General features: G+C 42.2%; 1 protein-coding gene across 5 annotated transcripts in view; it reads right to left on the bottom strand.

The window, feature by feature from the left end:
* Nucleotides 1-15045, bottom strand: part of SLC8A1 (solute carrier family 8 member A1) — a 367453-nt gene that overhangs the window by 33172 nt on the left and 319236 nt on the right. For all 5 annotated transcript variants that reach the window (XM_035000981.1, XM_035000983.1, XM_035000984.1 and 2 more), the window contains one exon: nucleotides 13596-13695. In XM_035000981.1, the coding sequence (XP_034856872.1) occupies nucleotides 13596-13695 (100 nt within the window). The remainder of the gene's footprint in view (nucleotides 1-13595; nucleotides 13696-15045) is intronic.

The following is a 15045-nucleotide window of genomic DNA, read 5'->3' on the forward strand; positions in this document are numbered from 1 at the left end:
TAGGTTGACATAATTAGTCATGTGGTTTTGCCCCAAGCTTTGTTTTTGCAAAATAACTCCAAGTCAGGCTAACTATCTTGAAATTCAGTGCACCCTTACCCTTTATTGATTGTAGGATTAACAGAATTCCAGGCTCCTGCAATAGGGAAGCATATTCCCTACAGACGTGAGCACCTAAGAAATACACCTTCAACAAGTAGAACTGACACTCAGCAAGTGTAGATGCCTCCTGCTCGTTTCGATGGTTTAGTTATAGTGGGTGGTTTGTGTGCACACCAGGTTCTAAGATGGGCCTGAGGGCTCTGATAACACTTTGTAAATAGCAGCAGCTGCGTCTGAATTAGCCTCCTAGAGTGTAGGCAGTTGAGCTTTGGAGGACCTGTTTGGGCAGCAATAACCCTGTACTTTTCAACAAACAGCTCAATCTTATGTCCTAGGAAAATGCTGAAATTTATGTAAGGTTAGATGTGTACTAAAGTCTGCCCCACATGCAGAGCAGCATAGAGACTGTCCAGATTCTCTTAAGATGCTGCTATGATCAAGCTAAGAGGTCTGGTTCCCTTACTGAGTGCTTATCCCCAGCACGTGGGTAAATATATGCATCCCACCTAATCTTCATCCTCCTAGCAACCTGCTCAAGTGGGTATTACTTTCTCCATTTTAAAGATGAAACCAAGGCTCGAAGACTTTAAGTGACTTGCTTATGAGGGCTAAACCTCTTTCCACCACTTCGCTGAAATTACTTGATCCACTGTTGCCAGAGAAAAAATTCTCTGTGGTTTGTCCAGCAGAAATCCATTCTGATAAAATCTAAGCTCATTTGGCATTGTTTTATGAAAAGTTTAATTAGAAAATAACTACCCTTCTTTTTTTGAGAGAGAAAGCGAGCATGTGTGTGAGGGCAAGGCGGGGGAGGGGCAAAGGAAGATAGAGAATCTCAGGCAGACTCCATGCTGAGCTTGGAGCTGAATTCTGGGCTCGATCTCACGGCCCTGAGATCATGACCTGAGTTGGATGCTCAACCGACTGAGCCACCCAGGCACCCCAAATAACAACCCTTCTTTAAAATAATCCTTTGCATATATAATTTTTAAAAGATTTATTTATTTATTTTAGAGAGAGAGAGCACGAGTAGGGGAGGGGCAGAGGGAGAGGGAGAGAGAAGATCTCCAGAAGACTCCCCCCTGACTGTGGAGCCCCAGATGGGGCTCAGTCTCATGACTCTGGGATCATGACCCTGAGATCATGACCTGAGCCAAAATCAAGGGTCGGACGCCATCCAGGCGTCCCTGCATATATCATGTGTAAAATACTGAATGTTCTTTCAGGGAATGAATGGATGGCTCTAGTTTCTGCTTTCCCAACAGTCTGAATGTCCTTTCATCTTAGGCAAAATCCTCAATGGGTGGTTTATATTGGTCCTATTGAGAAGTGGGATCCATTTCATTCTGGTGGCTAACATCTCTCTCTCTGCATAGCCAACAGAAGGAATCCAGCTCCTCAGCAACTGCTCCCCACCCCCAGCACCCCTGCTCCTTGCTTGCCTTCCTGGTCTCAGGATCACCTGACCAGACTTTGTTCTGATCGTGAGGCTTGTGAGTTGATGTGCTGGCCAAGTGGCAATGTAAGTTGAGTATCTAAGATTTTTTTTTTTTAAATTTAGTTTTATTATTATGTTAGTCACCATACAATACATCATTATTTTTTGATGTAGTGATCCACGATTCATTGTTTTTGTATAACACCCAGTGCTCCATGCAGTAGATGCCCTCCTTAATACCCATCACCGGGCTAACCCATCCCCCCACCACCCTCCCCTCTAAAACCCTCAGTTTGTTTCTCAGAGTCCATAATCTCTCATGGTTCATCTCTCCCTCCGATTTCCTGCCCTTCATTTTCCCCTCCCTTCTCCTAATGTCCTCCATGCTATTCCTTATGTTCCACAAATAAGTGAAACCATATGATAATTGACTTTATCTGCTTGACTTATTTCACTTAGCATAATCTCCTCCAGTCCCATCCATGTTGATGTAAAAGTTGGGTATTCATCCTTTCTGATGGCTGAGTATCTAAGATTCTAATCGTGGCTTTGGTTTACACAATCCAGAGTGATTGCAGTGACTGGGCACCCCTCATCTGCTCTCCAGGGTCCCCTTCTCTCTGTTGTGATTTTCAGTGAGCCCCTAGTAAAGAGGCCTGCCACTGACAACAAAGGGACTTCAGTGATTTACATGTTCTTGGGCACTTCACAGATTCTCTGTGTGATTTGTCTCCTAGAAACTGAGGAGAGCCATTACTAACTCCTTAGTGCTGAGGAAAAGATAAACGAGATTTTTAAGAGAGGTTATATGCTTATATGTAGTACAATCTGTTTTGGATGGAGGATTAGCTCATTCAGACAGAGCATGCTCATGTACACTTCTCTTAGAGGGCAGGCTGGCCACTACGGAGGTTGACAATCAAGTCTGTCTGCCATTGGCTTTTTAATCTCTCTAAATAATAACCTTGAATGGAGCTGTTGTGATGGTTTTCTTCCATATAAACTATCTTAAAAATATCTCTTTCCCTCTCATCATCTGTAAGTCTATGGCCTGTTTTTCTTATCTGGTTAAAGCACGCAACAATGCTATTAAGTTTATAGGTCAGAACTCTAAAAATATTTTAAGTCACTCTTTTGTACCACAAGCCTGGGCTGAACCCCTCACCTGGACCAATATTGGCAGTAAATCTTTAAAGGGAATGGAGTGGTTGAAAGAGTGACTTTATCTGTACCGTTCATTTTTTTCAGTGAATAGTAATAATTTATGTGTCAGGCACAGTTCCAGGCATTGGAAATGCAGACAAATACCCCATAGAACTTCCATTCCATCCAGGAGAGATCGATAGCGATCAAGTAAAACAAACGAACAAACATGATGATTTCAGATACCGATGTGGGCTATGAAGACAGTGAAGTCAAGTGGCGTACTTGTGCATGGGTGGTTGAGAAACTCCTCTGAAGAGGTGACTTGTGAGCTGAGACCTTAATGGTGAGAACATCCAGACAGAGGGAAAGCCTTCCTTGGGATAGGGCAGGGTGGGGGTGGGCGCAGCTTGTGCAAAGGCCCTGAGGCAAGAGCATATTGTGAAGAATAAGAATAAGCCTATGGCTTACAGGCATTAAACTCTGGGAGGCACAAGTGTGACAAGATCGAAGGAGGATTGAGCTTGGAATCAGAACCTGTAGGTCGGGGTCTGAATTCCAGTTTCTGTTTCCCCATCTCATAAATGGGTTCATGAATACCTAATGCACAGGGTTGCCGTGAGGCTTGTGTGATCAGGAAACTGTCCACCAAGGGTGAGACCATTCACTCATTCTGTGCTGCTAAGTAGTTGGCTCAGGAAAGTTTTGGTCTTTGCTCAGAGGTCCTTAGGGAAGATCAGGGGCCAGGCATGGATGGACCAAGGGCTAAGGTGCTGGTTCTACAAATGCCAACTTGAAAAGAAAAATGAGAGCAATGCTGTAAAGTCTGGCAAGAACCAAGGATTCTAAAACAGGTCCTGTGTGACCTTGGATGAGACACTTTTCCTCTCTGGTCTCAGTTTCTTTATCAAAATAAGAGGAAGTTGGAATAGCTGATCAGTAAGCTCTTGTTTTGTTCTGTGCTGGCTTCTGGTCTAAGATGCTCTAACAGGGCATAAGACACGACCCCCAGCCAGACGTGGTCAGGCAACTGCAAGGTAGGAGAGATGAATGGGGTGGGGGGTCAGGGGTTGGTGTCAAAGCCTGTTCGTTCAGATAAGTGGCTTCTGTTGCAGGAATCAGAATGACAAGGTCTTTATCAAGAGAGCAGACTGTGAACAGCAAGAATTGATGTTGCAAGTCACTTTGAGGAGGCTCCCCTCTGCCTTTGGGGTGCGTGTATGTGGTGGGGGGTGGCTGTGTTTTCTCCTCCTTCCACCTCTTTGGATTATACTGAAATGTTTCTCCCACTGTAAACTGTGTACAAAGGCCTTGCCTGGGGAAGAAAAGCCCCCCACGCCTCCAGCATTGATTTGTAAGCAACCACTAAAACTGTATTCACAGCGAAGCAGCCGGCGCCAACAAAAGAGCTACTGGATCCAGTGATGGCTCATTGTTTGCAGAGCAGCTCGGATGCCACTCCACACAAAAGCTGCATCAGAGGAGAGACTCTGGCTTACAAATAAGAGCGCCGAATCATTCTGGAGCCCTTCAGCACAGTGTTTCCCTCAAGGTTTTGTAATAAGCAATTTAAGAGAAAAACAGCTCAACAAGCCAATAGTCTTTTCAGAAATATCAGCTAAAGCATATCCAAGGGCCAGAAGATAATTGCCAGTTTCTCCTGCCCTCTTGGACTCCCACCCCTGTGTGGCTGGCCTGCCTCTTTCAGAAACAGAGTTGAAGCTACCTGGTTTAACATTTTATCCTGCTACCACTGACATTTTTAAGTTGATGGATATTCTAGAGTTGCCTTGCCTACCTACCAATATGGCCCCAAATAGTTTTCTCTCTGTAACTTACTATAACCCTTTCTTCCTCAAGCCCTCTGCTTTTCCTCTTTCACAGTTAGCATCATGATTATCAGCTAAACACCTTTGAATCTTTGGCTTCTCTGGAAACTTGAGTTCAAGGGGTCAAAGACCCACCAACTAGTTGGATAGCTCTGGACAAGTAGTCCTCTCACTTCCCATGTGAAATTGGGGGATTTGGGTAGGTGACCTCTATCTCTGGAACATGGAAATACTGAAGGGTCCTCTGAAGGACCCTTTGTTTTCAGCAATAGATGTCAACTTGCTTTCCCTGGTCCTACTCCTTGAAATTTAGGGCTCTGACTTTAATCAAGTGGACTATCTGCCTTACAGTACCTGTTTGATAAATTGGGTAATTACGCCAACTCGGCTAAAGCTCATTTAAGACATCTAACGCTTAAGACACCATCGGAGGTCACATTAACTAACTTTAGTAGCTGCTCTTCCTTGCTTTAAAGTAGATATTAAGAAAGTAAAGCTTTCACTAAGAAATTTCACTAAGGAAAACTGATAGACAAGGCCACTGTAAAATACAGATTTGCAGATCCAATTTGCACATACAAAAAGAGTATTTTATGTGTACAGATACATGCATCTGAGTATCTGCATGTCCTGTGCATATGTATTCATTATACCTGAATTACATATGTCTGGAACTTTTTGAAACATGGCATATGTCTGTGTGAGAGCATGTATTTATACAGATTTTCTTCTAGATCAGACATAGCTGTATGATGTAGTGAAAACAGGCTTTTAATCCAGTTACATGTGGATTGAAAAACACTGACACATAAATTCATTCATTCTTTTCCCACAAATAACTTATCATTGCTGAATACTGCCTTAAGTGCTAGGGAAATAATGGTTAACAGGACAGATTTGCTGTTATTTTTTATTTTTTATTTTTTTTAGATTTGCTGTTATTTAAAACAAAAAAGGACTTTAATTTAGATTCTTACTACTTCTTAGAGGACTTGAACAGATCTGTACCTACCAATATAGCATAACATACTTTAAGATAAAATGGGACACAAATGTCTGAAGAAAACAGAAATAAAGGATGCTTTCAGACATCTGAATTGAGTGAATTTTGACCAGTTGGGCAAAAAAAAAAAACAAAACAAAACTGAGTAAGCTTTCTGATGGCGAAAGCAAATAAAAAAATATTGAATTATACACTTATGATTTTCTAACTGCCAAAGTGATAAGAATTAACTTGCTGGAAAAACTTCTTTTCTTTAAACTAAAGTAGGAATTGATCATGTTTTCTTTATAGTGAGTGACATCATGAATAATTATCATAACTCTAAGGAAAGATAAAATAACACTTTTCAAATACTATATTTTAAAGATAAAAATTAAAACTGTAACTAAATTATAATTCAGTGAAGTCCCTTTTGAAAAGGGCTCTGATAAAAAGTTAAAGCAGCTTTACTTTCTTAATATCTACTTCAAAGCAAGGAAGAGCAGCTACTGAAGTTAGTTAATGTGACCCCTGATGGTGTGTCTTAAGTGTTAGACGTCTTAAATGAGCTTTAGCCGAATTGCCGTAATTACCCAATTTATCGAACAGGTACTGTAAGGCAGATAGTCCACTTGATTAAAGTCAGAGCCCTAAATTTCAAGGAGTAGGACCAGGGAAAGCAAGTTGACATCTATTGCTGAAAACAAAGGGTCCTTCAGAGGACCCTTCAGTATTTCCATGTTCCAGAGATAGAGGTCACCTACCCAAATCCCCCAATTTCACATGGGAAGTGAGAGGACTTGTCCAGAGCTATCCAACTAGTTGGTGGGTCTTTGACTGCTTGAACTCAAGTCTCCAGAGAAGCCACAGATTCCAACATATGATTTTTACATGAAATGCTTTGTCATCCATGTCACATGCACTCTCTATCACAATGAATATAAATATTTTAGCTGTATACTAGAAAAAGGAACGAAAACCAAGTTGGATGACAGCAGTGAGGTTCACATCTCCTGTTAGAGTTTAAAATAATTGCTATTCCTCTTAGTTCAAGCATGCTAGTGATTCAGAGCATGGAAAACCTACCTGAATAACTAATCATACCACCAGGAAACAGCAGGAGCTCAAAAAGAACAAAAGAAAAAAAAAAAAAAGGATGTGCATTGATTCTTTTTATTTCTGAAGACCTGACATGATTTCTAGCAGTAGATATAACTACAGTTCCAAGATCACAAAAAGAATCAAGAAGTGCTTCTGGCTTCCTCATGATGGGATTAACCTTGCAGTGACGGATCCTGTCCACTTTCCACAACTGGTATTCTTTCTGGTCCTTCGGCACCTCTGTCCAGTGCTTTCACGCTCAGTTCCAAACCCTTAACTTCACAATGTATAACTGAGAGTGAAGGACTCATCAACGTTGTCTCTTTCTCCTGAATTAACTCATTTGAAATCTGGCCACTTAAGCCCTGAATTAAGATGGTAGGAGGGACACCCAGGGTTGCACTAAAAGCTTACAAGCTTTGGACTGACAATAATGGGGCTTCCTATTCTAGCTGACCACATGCTAGTTGTGTGACCCTAACTAAATATGTTTATGTAAGCACCCTGGGCCTCAGAGTTACCAATTCAGGAAAAAAAAACCAAAAAAACAAAAAAACAACTTACCTCAGGGTATAGCTGTGAGGGATAGAAATAATATAAATAGAGGATTGGCCATGTAGAAGACAGTCAACAAATGATAACATTATTGAAGCAGAACGTGAGCCATAATTTCATACACAGGTATTTGATAGACTTTCTTTAAGGCTGTTGTACCTACTGAAAAACCAGCATGAAAATAACACCCTTGTTCATGAAATGAAAAAGTCAGCTTATGATTTTTAGATAAAGGATAATTAGGAATCTGTATAGTCACATAAGAAACAGGGCAAAATGAAAACTCCTACTAATCTCTAGCACCTTCTCCCTCCACTTTGCTTGCCCTTTCTTCCTTCCTTCCTTCCTTCCTTCCTTCCTTCCTTCCTTCTTTCCTTCCTTCCTTCCTTCCTTCCTTCCTTCCTTCCTTTCCTTCCTTCCTCCTTCCCTCCCTCCCTCCCTCCCTCCCTTCCTTCCTTCCTTGTCTTATAGTTATGCTGAGGCTGTGCCAATGATGAGCAGCATTTTCCCTAACTGCTTAAATGGGATTTTCAAATGACCCAGGGTTAACACATTAAGTAACGAGAGTGTCTCCTCTGTAATGATGTTCAATAACAGAAAAGATGCTAGAAAGATTCCTGCTTAGACCCGGTTGCATGGCAATCCCGTGAACCTCATTTGAGGCACCATTTTTATTACTTATTATTTAGGCTTCTGGAGTGGGTCAGTCTTCAGGTTGACAGTATTTTCTAGTGAATTATTTTCTGGGGCACCATCGAGTTGACAGTTTCTGCTACTAAATAATTCAATTTAATTGATAGCACTATTTCTCCACATAGCCATGGATGATGACCTGATGATAGAAACATCCCCCAAACCGAACTAGCCTCCAAGTTGGTTTGGTAGACTTGGGAGAGCATGCCCTCATTATGTGGCTGAAGTCGGGTCTCTGGCTATAATCCACCGAAGCAGGGTGAGTGTGGACAGGCCAGCTGCATCTACCAGCCTGGCCTTGTGTTGAATGTCTGCCCTTCTACTGTAGAGGATTTCGCAGGGCTTTCTGATTTCCAGTTAAGGAGCAGGAAGAAAATTAGGCATTTTCAAAGCATCATCTCACTTCGTTTTTTTGAGGCTACCTTTGAAAACTATCCTCCCATCCCTTTCCTTCTAGGAGGATAGATGTGAACCGGATGCTGCTATTGTGCTAAATACCTAACGTAAGAAAGCTGGGTGGGTGGGAAGAGTAGACGTGTCCATGCCAAAATCAGATGGGCCACGAAGCACAAAGTCATCAGGGATATCACAGAACGATACCGGCCACTGACAGAACTCCCAAATTTCAATACTAGATGGGATCTTAGAACTCACCTAGTCCAACCCTCTCATTCTGCCGCTGCTGAAACAAAAATTCAGAAAGGTGAAATACTCTGTCAAAGTTTTACAGTTGGTCAAAGACAGAACCAAGACCACAAAAAGGCTTTTTTTTTTTTTGCCACTTTGAGGTGTTCCTTCATTATGAGAACGCCAATAGATGCTCTGTCAGGCAAACTCTGTACCAGAAGTAGTAAAAGAATTTCAGAAAAAACTTTGGTGCTGGATACCTAAAATTATCAGGGAAAAGAGAGGGCAGTGTGTTGACTTTCTTTAAAGAATGTCACTAATTACTGGGCAGGAGAAGACTATGGATGCATTAGGCAAAGGCTTCCCTTGGTACTTTAGGGAACTGGCTGGTATTCTCCATGGGGGCCTCTGAATGAGGCTTAAGGAAACTGAATGAATATTAAAGGAAAATAGCCCTTCATATTTTAAGCTGTGGCTCAATTGTCCAAATGAATAAAGATACATGCTAAATAAGATAATGTGCATGTCCCTGTGCGTGAATTGTGTGTCTGTGTGTGCACAAGCATGTCTGGGCATGTGTGTCTCTGTGTGTTCATGCGTGTTTGCGTGCACACATGCATGTCTGTGTGTATCGAAGTATGTGTGCATTTGTGTGTTCTACATGTGTGTCCCTGTGTGTATTGCACGGGCACATACTCAGCCCCCGGCTGCAGCAGGTGAGTGCACTCTTGACACTGGAGAGAATTCTGGGCTGATTTGTATTGTCATTTACCCGCTTTGCTTCTTGAGCAAGTTACGTTGTTTTTTTTTTTCGTTGTTTTTCTGAACCTCAGTTTTTTACCTATAAAATGGTGTGTGTATGTGTGTGACTCTCACTATAAAAGGGAAAAGCAGTGTGTTTAGTCACTTAGTCATTTTAGTAATTAAACTGAATTGACTCTATTCACACAAGATTTGGTTATCTTTTATTGTAGATTCTTCAACAAGATTGGCCTCCCAAAGAGCCAATTGTGATATCTAAACTTATCGACAGCCCTCATGAAAATATGAATTGCCTTGATTAATCCTTACAGCAACTCCATGAATGAGGAGCAGTTGTCTCTGCTTTACATCTGAGGGAACAGAGATTGAGAGGGGAGGTAATCTGTCCTGAGTCACCCAGAGAATTTCTGGAGATCTGGGACACAAACACCTGACTCCAAAGCCAAGCTTGCAACCGTTCTCCTTCACCTCACCACAGCCCAAGACTGTTGGTGGTTGTGCAGTCGGCAGCATTGGTATCTGGTTCTCTTTACCCAGCTAATGTTTGCCCTCTTCCTTGACACATCCGTTTCTCCTCTATATCCCGGCTCATCCACAATTTCTTAAGGTCATCCCTCCATTCTGCCTGGGTGGCTCAGTCGGTTGAGCGTCTGACTCTTGGTTTTGGCTCAGGTCATGATCTCAGGGTCATGAGATCGAGCCCTGCATTGGGTTTGGCACTCAGCGCTGAGTCTGCTTGAGATTCCCTCTCCCTCCGCCCCTCGCCCTGCTCCTGCATGTGTGCATGCGCACGCTCTCTCTCTCTTCTAAAATAAATAATTTTTTTTTTTTTTAAAGGAGGACTTGGGGACAATTCAAACTGGACATACAGTGAATGCTAGCCTCACTTGTCAGTGCATCTGCTGACACATCTTAGAAGCACCTGATGGTACTGGACTCGCCTCGCAAGTATCTGACAGCTGCCTACCTGGCTGCGGGCTACTGCTCCTGGCGTTCTACCCAGGAGGCCACCGAAGGAGAACCGCCGGGACAGGACTGTTGGATCCCTACCGAATCTCCAGAGTCTCATGAATCCTTGAACTCTTCAAACATTAGACTCTACCATTTGGGTTCCCAGAAACAGTACGGTCCTCGGAGGCCCAGATACTGGGCTATGAAGTTTAGGAAAAGCAGGGGAACAAAAAGACTGCCGGGGCGGGGTGGGGGGGGCGGTTACCTCGAAACTAATTTAAATATAATCAGTGAGAAATAGAAGCAAAATCCTATTTCCAAAATTATTATTTTTGTTTAGCAAGATACATAGACTCAATTTCGCACAGAAAATTCTGTAGGGAAAAGCCTCTCAGTAGAGCTGTTTAAAAGCAATTTAATATTTTTAATAAGGCAAACGGTTCTGATTCTCAACTCTTTAGCCATGAAATCTTAAAATCTAATGAAAGTCCGTTTTCAATAAATGCTGCTTTACAAATTTTATTGCCCATTTAACAACTAAAGAATATTAACATTCTTTAGACACTTAAATTTAATCATAATGACAAATATTGAGCTCTCTAACTGCCCTTCATGTGATTTAGTGCCCATAAAATATGGGTTTGCTTTTCTGATATTTTGTCTCAAAATTGTAAATAAGGTCAATTTACCCAGCAGCCTGCAAATTTCTGAGCAATTTTGTATTATCCCCAAGCAGTCATTTAGAAACATAAAACACAACATACTGCATGACAAATAAGAACACTTGAGAGGTTTTACATTTCATTCATTAACAACAGTTCTTCAAAGGATTTGGGCAAGAACTTGTCCCATAGAGAGAGTGCTGAGACTGTGGTACCAGAGAGGTGACAAGACCAGTGTCCCTCAAGGAGACACAGGTGGCAGAGGTGGGGAGCAATTTTCCTCATTTTGAAACCTCTCTCTCTTAAGGGAGGTAGTCAGCCCACTGGACTGGTACGTGGTAGATTAGGACTGAGCGCTCTTCCAAAGCGAATACTGCCTCACCAATCAATGCTCAGGTTCTAGAAGATAAGGATAATCATAACACCTATGACCCATGATGTGGAGAGGATTTAATTCAACATTATATATGGAAGTGTTTGCAAACCCAAATCCGCCCCCTTAAAGTAAGGGAGTATTAACATCTTTAGCATTGTTTCACTCTATACCTATTTTGACCAGGATCACAACTTTGGTCTTGTGCCTGGCATAATCTCTCTCACTGTTTAAAGCTGCCCTTTGCCACCATAAAATGTCTCCTCTGGTCTCTGGGAGTTACTAGAATGTGTAAATAAAGCAACACAAACCCACTCCACTGCTAGAAAACAAATTGCATCATTAATGGGTCTGTCGATGGTGTCTTCTTGGCCACAGCCCAGTGCGGCCCCTACACATACTTCTTGTCTCTCTCCACAGCTTTGTTGTTCTCCACGACAAGCTCACCGTCATACATACACTTTATTTCCCTATTTGCCTTATTCGCTATCTCCTTCAGCAGGATATAAGCTCCACTTGGGTAGGGCTGTCTTTCTGTTTCACGCGCTGTCGTATCTCTTCCACCAAGAACAACGATTGACATATAGAAACATGAATTAATGATCTCCAGCTTGTGACCATTATATAAATGCTCATATATCTTCAGCCCAAGGAAACCTGGGAACCATTGGGAATGGTTCATTAAAGTTTGTGTTGCTTTTAATGTTTTTAATGTGCTGATTCTGGTATATCAAAGCTCATAAAACAATTTTATTATTTTTAATGTTTTCAACTGGCCTCATCAGCACTTTCTTATTTGAGCCAGTTTTGTCCTTTTAGTTTTTGTCTCTGTGAAGACGGAGTATAGCTCGTATCTCAGATACTAATGTTAGATTTCTAGAAAAACATAAGCCATAGTGAGGGAGTGCTGTAGACTGACTGTGGCCCCCCCACCCCCAAATTCATCTGTTGAAACCTAGTCTCCAATATGATGGTATTAGGAGGTGGGGCCTTTGAGAGGTGATTAGGCCATGAGGACAAAGCCCTATGGATGAGATTGGTATCTTTATAAAAAAGACCTCAGAGATCTCTCTTGCTCACTCTTCCATGTGAGGACACAGTAAGAAGACAGCTGTCTATGAACCAGGAAGTGGCTTCTCACCAGACACCAAATTTGTCAGTGTCTTGATCTTGGATTTTCCAGCCTCTTGAGCTGTGAGCTTGTTTATATGCCATCCATTCTCTGGTATTTGGTAATGGCAGCCCAGAGGGACTAAGACAGGGAGTTTTCCCCTCCCCTAAGTAGAATTTGCAGGTAAACTCCAAATCTATTCTCCAAGCAGTTTCCCACCATTTAATGTTCATAAATTTCCTTTGTATACTCAATCTCAAGAAACCAAAGTGTGATTATAAACAGCACTAATAATAAAGAGGCATGAAAGTTTTACCACCCTCTGTTCCCACAGTGCTTCAGAGATCTGTCAAATGGTTCTGTGGCAGATTGGAAAGAGGGGGTTGGGTTAGGAGTCATGGCCCAACCACCAGTGATGCTGGCTCCGTACTTTACGGTGGGAATCACTATTTTAAAAGTTCTAGTTTTGTTCATTAGTTGCACCAGAAGATGAACCTGTGGGGAATGTTAAAGAGAAAGAACGAGTAGAGATAGAGCAGAAGAACTGGGGGGTAGTGGAGCCCATAACGGTGTTGCTTTCATGTATCTTGGAGAGAGACTTTCCTCTGTCTTTATAAAATCACACAGACAAGGGACAAGGTTTGACAATCCAGGAAAAAGACGCTTCTTTCTGTTTTTAATTCCCTCAGGTCTCTGACTCCTTGAGCTTGAAAACAACTTCATTTTTGTAGGATTTTCCTAAATAAGACTCTGCTTGTAGAGGAAGAAACAGAATGTGATTCTATTTCCACTTCTAGAGCCAGTGCAGAGGCTTATTTGTTAGACGTTGTTGAAGAGTGTAAAATGACACAGATGGGAGTGGTGAAGGGTCTTAAAGTCCCCTCATCCCACCTGGGAGTTTGCTGCCTCCTTTGTGACCTTCACTTGGCCACTTCTCCTGCCTTCAGGGAATTTTCCAGACAAAGCCTCGTGATTGGCTATCTGTGAGGTAGAGACAACAAAAGCCTTTAAATTTATCTCGTCTATTTCCAGAGAGAAAGACACAGCGTAGATGGAGAAGAATGCCACGTTTGAAGACATTTGCTTCATCTAGAAAGTCTAAATCAGTCTCCGAAATGTGCAGCTGTGCTACAAATACATTTATTTCCCTTTTCATTTTATCCTGGAAGTTCTCCGGTGCTTTGACACAGACCAAGTGATCACAGTGGGAAAAGCAAGTGCAGTTTGGGTGGTGGTAATTGATAGCATGCAGAGAAAGGCACTCACCAGCACTGACAGTGATTGCTTCAATAAACTGCTCCCTCCAGCTGTTTGTCCCCACCACAAGGGCTAAGTTTGTCTTCTTAATAAGTTTGTCCACGGTACTCTAGAAAGGTTGGAAAGAATAAGATAATAACTGCTGGGTTGGTTAAGGCCTCGGGAAATCTAAGGCCTTGTTAATTCTGAAACCCCAGAGTTCTACAAGGGATGGCGGATGTTAAGCTCGGAACAAGTGTTGACATCAAACACTGTCACGATTATGCAAACAAGCATAGTCCTTGCTTGGAACCCTTCTGAAATAGAAATTTCTTCATAGCAGATATGAGCTTCCTTCACTGTCTAATGGCCAAGGAAGAATGGCCTCAGTGTTTAAGAACAGCAGATGTTGCAAAAGCCCACCCCTTCCCCTTGAATGCTTTATGGATTGGCTTCTCTCCTGGCTTCATCTGTAGGATGCTGCCTACAACTGAATTAAGATATGACCTGCTCAGCATTACATATCTCAGAATAGCCGCAGTTGGTAGATAGATTATGAAACTAAAAACCATTATTATTGTACTTTTGTTTGTCAATGGAATGCAGCCAGACAGAAGAGCTCCAAGGTTGCTCCTGCATGCTCATCAATAAATAGATTTTTCTTTGGCTACTGATTTTGTCAGCCAGGCAGCTGTTAGAGAATTCACTCTAACTCTACTTCTGTTGCAAGCAAGAAAAGAGGAGACAAGAACAGGTGAATTCATAGGGCTTAGGGCCCATGGCAATTGGCGTAGCTCTGAATTTCCCCATGCTTTACTCTTCTTTTTAGACTTTATTTTCTCTTTAGACTTTTTTTTTTCTTAGACTTTTTTTTAAGCACTTGGTTTTATACAATTAGCACTCTCTAGCTTTCTAAATGTCAGTTAAGGGAACAACAGGAATAGCCAAACGTTCACAGGAAAACTAAGCAAGCAGATGCACCCAAAGCGCTACCACAAATCATAGTGACTAGAGGGAGAAGGGTCACTTCCAGGACATGAGGCCACTCTTCCCAGAGAAACTACCACACGGACTAGTCTACCACACATCTACACTTATTGTCAGAGCATCCTCGAATTCCCACTAATTGCAAAGAGGCAGAAAACACATATTATTTGTCTGAGGTCAAACTCTGTACATGTTTAATGCAGTGTACCTGAATTGACTACGGTTTGGGAATAGAGCAAGTTATCAGCAAACTGGGAGCAAGGAAAATGGGATCTGAGCAGCCTGTATGGAAGGCCAAAGCTCAATCAGAATGTTAAGTGGGTTCGTTCAACAAGGGTCTTGTGAACATAGAGATGATAAGCACCAAAAGGCCCATCTCCCACTGGCCCACTCTGTATTTTCAACATTCTTTGCTCAGTTGTTTCCTCAGGGCGGTGACCTCTCCACTCTGAGCCTGTGTCTCGAAATGCCAGTGCCCCTGATAACAGCTCTG

Source organism: Mirounga leonina, unplaced genomic scaffold (genome assembly GCF_011800145.1).
Source record: "Mirounga leonina isolate KUSES-001 unplaced genomic scaffold, KU_Mleo_1.0 Mir_125, whole genome shotgun sequence".
NCBI classification, from domain to species: Eukaryota; Metazoa; Chordata; class Mammalia; order Carnivora; family Phocidae; genus Mirounga; species Mirounga leonina.